The 4654-nt window shown below is 34.2% G+C and overlaps 1 protein-coding gene across 1 annotated transcript in view; it reads right to left on the reverse strand.

The window, feature by feature from the left end:
• Window positions 1-4654, reverse strand: part of LOC107570626 (ATP-binding cassette sub-family A member 1) — a 128946-nt gene that overhangs the window by 87130 nt on the left and 37162 nt on the right. The window contains 1 exon segment of the mRNA XM_071582353.1: window positions 301-591. Within this exon segment, the coding sequence (XP_071438454.1) occupies window positions 301-591 (291 nt within the window).

Below are 4654 nucleotides of genomic sequence, written 5' to 3' on the forward strand. Positions count from 1 at the left end.
GTCCATATTCTGCTTACATTTGCAGATGTGTTACTATAAGTGGGTTGAATTTCAAAAAGTAGTTAGGTTAGGTCTGGATAAATATTAAATGAGGAAAAGTATTGGTCAGACTCTATGTGTTTTCTAAATTCATATTGCATACACATGCATGAGCTTATAGTGAACGATTCACTCATGCATTTTAATTAATTTCATTATTTTTACTTTTTTGAGCTCTTTTTTTATTAATATAATTTTTTTCCCCTGAAGTATACAAGCGTCTTCACTGTCATGTGTTGATGTGGTGTGTGTGTTTCTGACCTCTCCTTGATCTTGTCCGTCCTCTCGGTCTCCTCGATGTCCATGCGGATCTTGTATCTGATGTGTGGCGGGGTCCGCTGGTCAGCGGGGTCCAGATCCGTGAAGACCAGACCGGCCCAGAAGCGGTCCTGAATCAGGAGCTTCAAAGACTGCTCAACCAGCACAGCCTCAGTGCTGACGCCTTCAAACTTATCCAGATTAAAACACTGCAACACACACACACACACACACACTTCAGCACCTCTGTGCGTCTGAATCTGACAGTGAAGAACGAGGTTCATGTGGTGAACGCTGAACACAAGCAGAGAACAGAGAACCGTGAGAGGCCGAAGGAGAAGAAACAGAGTAAATGAAAGAGAGGGAGAATAGAGGAAACATGAGCATCCACTCAAACTGAACCATAAAGAACCAGAAAACATAAACAAAGCATACACAATCACACACACACACACACGCACCAAACCAACAACATCAATATGTCATGCTCAAATGTTATAAGAGTTGACAACAGTCCTTACTCTTCACCGGAACAACCCGAAAAAATTAAAAAATTAAAAGCTAAATTAATTGGTACAACTTTACAATAAGAATTTGTTACTATTATGTAATTAGGTAATTAGGTAATAAGTAATGCATTAGGTAAACATTAAATAACACTGAACTGATCTTTTTTTTTTATTTATTATAGGCTAATTCTATTTTTTTAAATATACTATTTATCATTTGTTAAGTCATGTTTGTTCACAATACGTTAATTTAATTCATTTTTATTTGTTTCAGTTTTCAGCTTCAACTTCAACTTGTTTTATTTCAGTTAGTCAGTTATTTTAATTATCAAAAACTTATCAATTATTAATATGTGTTTGTTTCTGCTATGTCAGCTTAAACTTGAGTTATTAAAATTGTTTGATTGTTTGTTTATTTAATCATTTTTATTCAATCATTTTTATTTTTGGTTTTACGTTAATTTTTTATTAAAAAAATTAATTAAAATTAGGGTTATTAAATTTTAAATGAGGAAATTAATAACAATATTTTTACCCATTATATTTACACATTATATGTCATATTTATATTCATAAATATATTGAATACTTTTTTTTTACTCTCAATTTGGATTAACTTAACCTTTTCAAGGGTATAAACAGATTAAAACAATTTTCTTAGAGAATTAGAAAGATTTAAAATCCAATAGAACATGTTTGGCATGATATACATACACTTTTATTTAATAAATAAAATAAAGATTAATAAAAGCTATTAAAGAACCTTTCTGTAAAGTGTTACCCGTTTATGATATTGTTAACAGGTTTTACTCCTGAATTTATATTATTGATATATTTCTTAAATGTGGGTCTTTTTACACTTTTCGGTCACCGTAATATTTAAAAGAATACAAGCTTCAGTTAAGAAGAAAAGTCACATGGTTTGCAGTGAGTCGATAGTATATTTTAACATTTTAATGCATTGCTCTGCAACCGATATATCCCCAAGTCCGATATATCGGCCGATGTGATAGCTGCAAAATGCCAAACATCGGCCGATATATCGGCCTTGGGGATAAATCGGTCGACCACTAGCTTTAAGACATTTAAATTCAGCAACATTATTGTGCCGATACTTAGCCGATATTTTCGAGGTGGGACTTTTATTTAGACTTTTTTATTTTTATATTGATTTCAAACCATACTGCGCTTTATCTATTTGCCCACTGTCAAATTCATGCCATTTCCACTGTGTGCTGCACGCAAAATGAGTGCTACCTTGGCTTTATTTGAAAAAAAAATATGATTCCCAATGCACACAAACTTCCCAGATTACCCTGTTGGTTACAATGTGTACTTCCTTTTTATTTAGATGTTTTTAATATTTCTTTATTTGTGGAAAAATTCTGTGATAAGATTACAGAATCAAGAAGCTGTCATTTGAAGTATGTTTATTTAAATTAAATAAATGTTCAAAATCATTTTAAATTTCTTAAATATTAGTTCAAATTTAAAGTACAAATGTTACACACACATTGGAACTATATCGGCCACACTGCACTCTAAAATATCGGCATTGGCTGTCAAAAAACAATATCGGTTGACCTCTACTTAAAACTTTAGTCATTCATGCGACGCTTTTATTGAACAACTTATTCAGGGCTTTTATGAACACAAGTGTCATGTGCTGCACACAACATTTATCTCTGAATGTCACAACGAGGATTCAGTGGCATGTTGTACAACTCAACGCATCAAGCTTCTGCTGGGTTTTGATTCTTTGATTGGTTTTGATCACAAAATGATACATCATGCAGATTAATCACTGTGATCACTGGCTGCACTTTCTGCCTTTCAATGTCTGACTGGTGTGCAGCAATGCAGCTCGACACTCCATTGGATTGGGAACGCTGACGTGAATCATGTGAAAGTGCGCTCATTACACCTTTAGAGGTTCAGCGCCTTGAAGGATCAACACTAACCTCAAAACCTCAAAGCCTCTAACCTTCTGGTTGTTCACCCCTAGGCTACGCCGTCCCGAACACGCTTGCATTCAGACAAAAACGAGAATAAAAGAGGAAAATCTACAGTGAAAGAGATCAGACGAGAGAGAAAAGCAGCGATTTGGAAATAATTGCTGGGAGAACATCATAGGAGAGATGAGATCTGATGCATGAACAAACCAGCGCTGGGCAAAAGTCAGAATTTAAAAACTGGCTGCTTTTCAAAACATGAGGTGGATTTTGAATTTGAACTGGAAGAGGAATAAAGGTAATGGAATTCAGAGAAATGCAACACATTAAATGTTCAAACTATAAATCAGTCATTCAATCAGTCTTTCTCAAGCCAATATTTAAAATTTGTCTTGATGAAGTTAATAAACTTCTAGCTGAAACTTACACTTCTGGTCATTTCAGTATGTCAACAAAATAAAAAGATTAGACAAAAAGTTAAAAAAAAAAAAAAAAAAAATATATATATATATATATATATATATATATATATACAGAAGAAAAAAAATTTAACATAAATGAAATATTTACATTTGCCCCCAGTTTCTCAGACAAGGCTTAAGCTAGTTGCACGGACATATCTTACGATTTGTCAGTGTTATTGTTTTGTCTCAAGATGGACACCAGTAATGTTTTTTTTCTAAATCACATTTATAAAAGCTACTTAAATTCTCTAATTGAACTAAGACTTAATCCTGGCACCCTGTCTGTGAAACCGGGCCATGATTACTTAAGAACTAATATTACACTCTAAAAAATGCTGGGTTAAATACAACCCAGCGCTGGGTAAAATAGGGACAAACCCAGCAATTGGGCTGTTTTGACCCAGCGGTTGGGTTACATGTTTAACCTTCTGGGTAGTAACCCAACCGCTGGGTCAAAACAACCCAATTGCTGGGTTTGTCCCTATTTTACCCAGCACTGGGTTGTATTTAACCCAGCGTTTTTTAATTTTGAAATTAAACAGAAATATAAAAAAATCTAAAATAAAAATGACTAATAAAATAATACTAAATTCTAATAAAAATACTAACAATTTTGCTCAAATTAAAGTTAAAACTGAAAATACAAAAATAAAAGCTCTTTTAAAATATTATAATAGTACACAAATAATACAACAATAACAATGACAGACCTTTTATAACAGCAAGTGTGTTTGGACATTCTTGCACTCAACCACATTACCACACACATGCCCTGAGAAGAAACTACGCAAGCGGCTGTCAGTCAGTCAGACACACCTCTGAACAGTGCTACCAACACTACAGATCAGTGGCGTAACTTTGCTTTGAAAAGTGGTGGGGACACTGGGCAAATATTTTGCTAGTTTTTTATTTAATAACCTAATTTACATGGGGACTGGGTTTAGAGTTGGACAAACTTAATTTTTGCTTTTCAAAAATACATTGATGTACCAGGGGCGGCGCCAGAGAATCTTGAAGGCAGGTGCTGAGGGGGTGCTAGATCATTGACAGGGAGCTGAGCAATTCAGGGCTCCAGACTCATTCTTCCCACTGCTCGCTCTTTTGCAATTAACTTTCTCAGGTGGTTGCACTAGCGCTTTTTTTTGCGCTACAACATGCTGTTAATCAATGCATGCTGATGAACTTTTATCGTAGTTTATAGTTATATGGAAACGAACGTAGTTAACATTCAACCTGTTCTTTTTCATCAGTAGTATTATTTGTGATTTGAATTTTGTGAACGGGAGTTCCTCTTTTGCTGTGTTATAAGCCGGGCTTCGGATGCTTTCACTTTCGATTTCACGATCTTGTCAGGTTTTACAATAAAATATAATTGTCTGTTTAGCATACATCTTTATAAACCTTTCACGTTTTTAGACAAAAAAAAAAAAAA

This window comes from Sinocyclocheilus grahami, unplaced genomic scaffold (genome assembly GCF_001515645.1).
Source record: "Sinocyclocheilus grahami isolate Dianchi unplaced genomic scaffold, SAMN03320097.WGS_v1.1 scaffold1485.1, whole genome shotgun sequence".
NCBI classification, from domain to species: domain Eukaryota; kingdom Metazoa; phylum Chordata; class Actinopteri; order Cypriniformes; family Cyprinidae; genus Sinocyclocheilus; species Sinocyclocheilus grahami.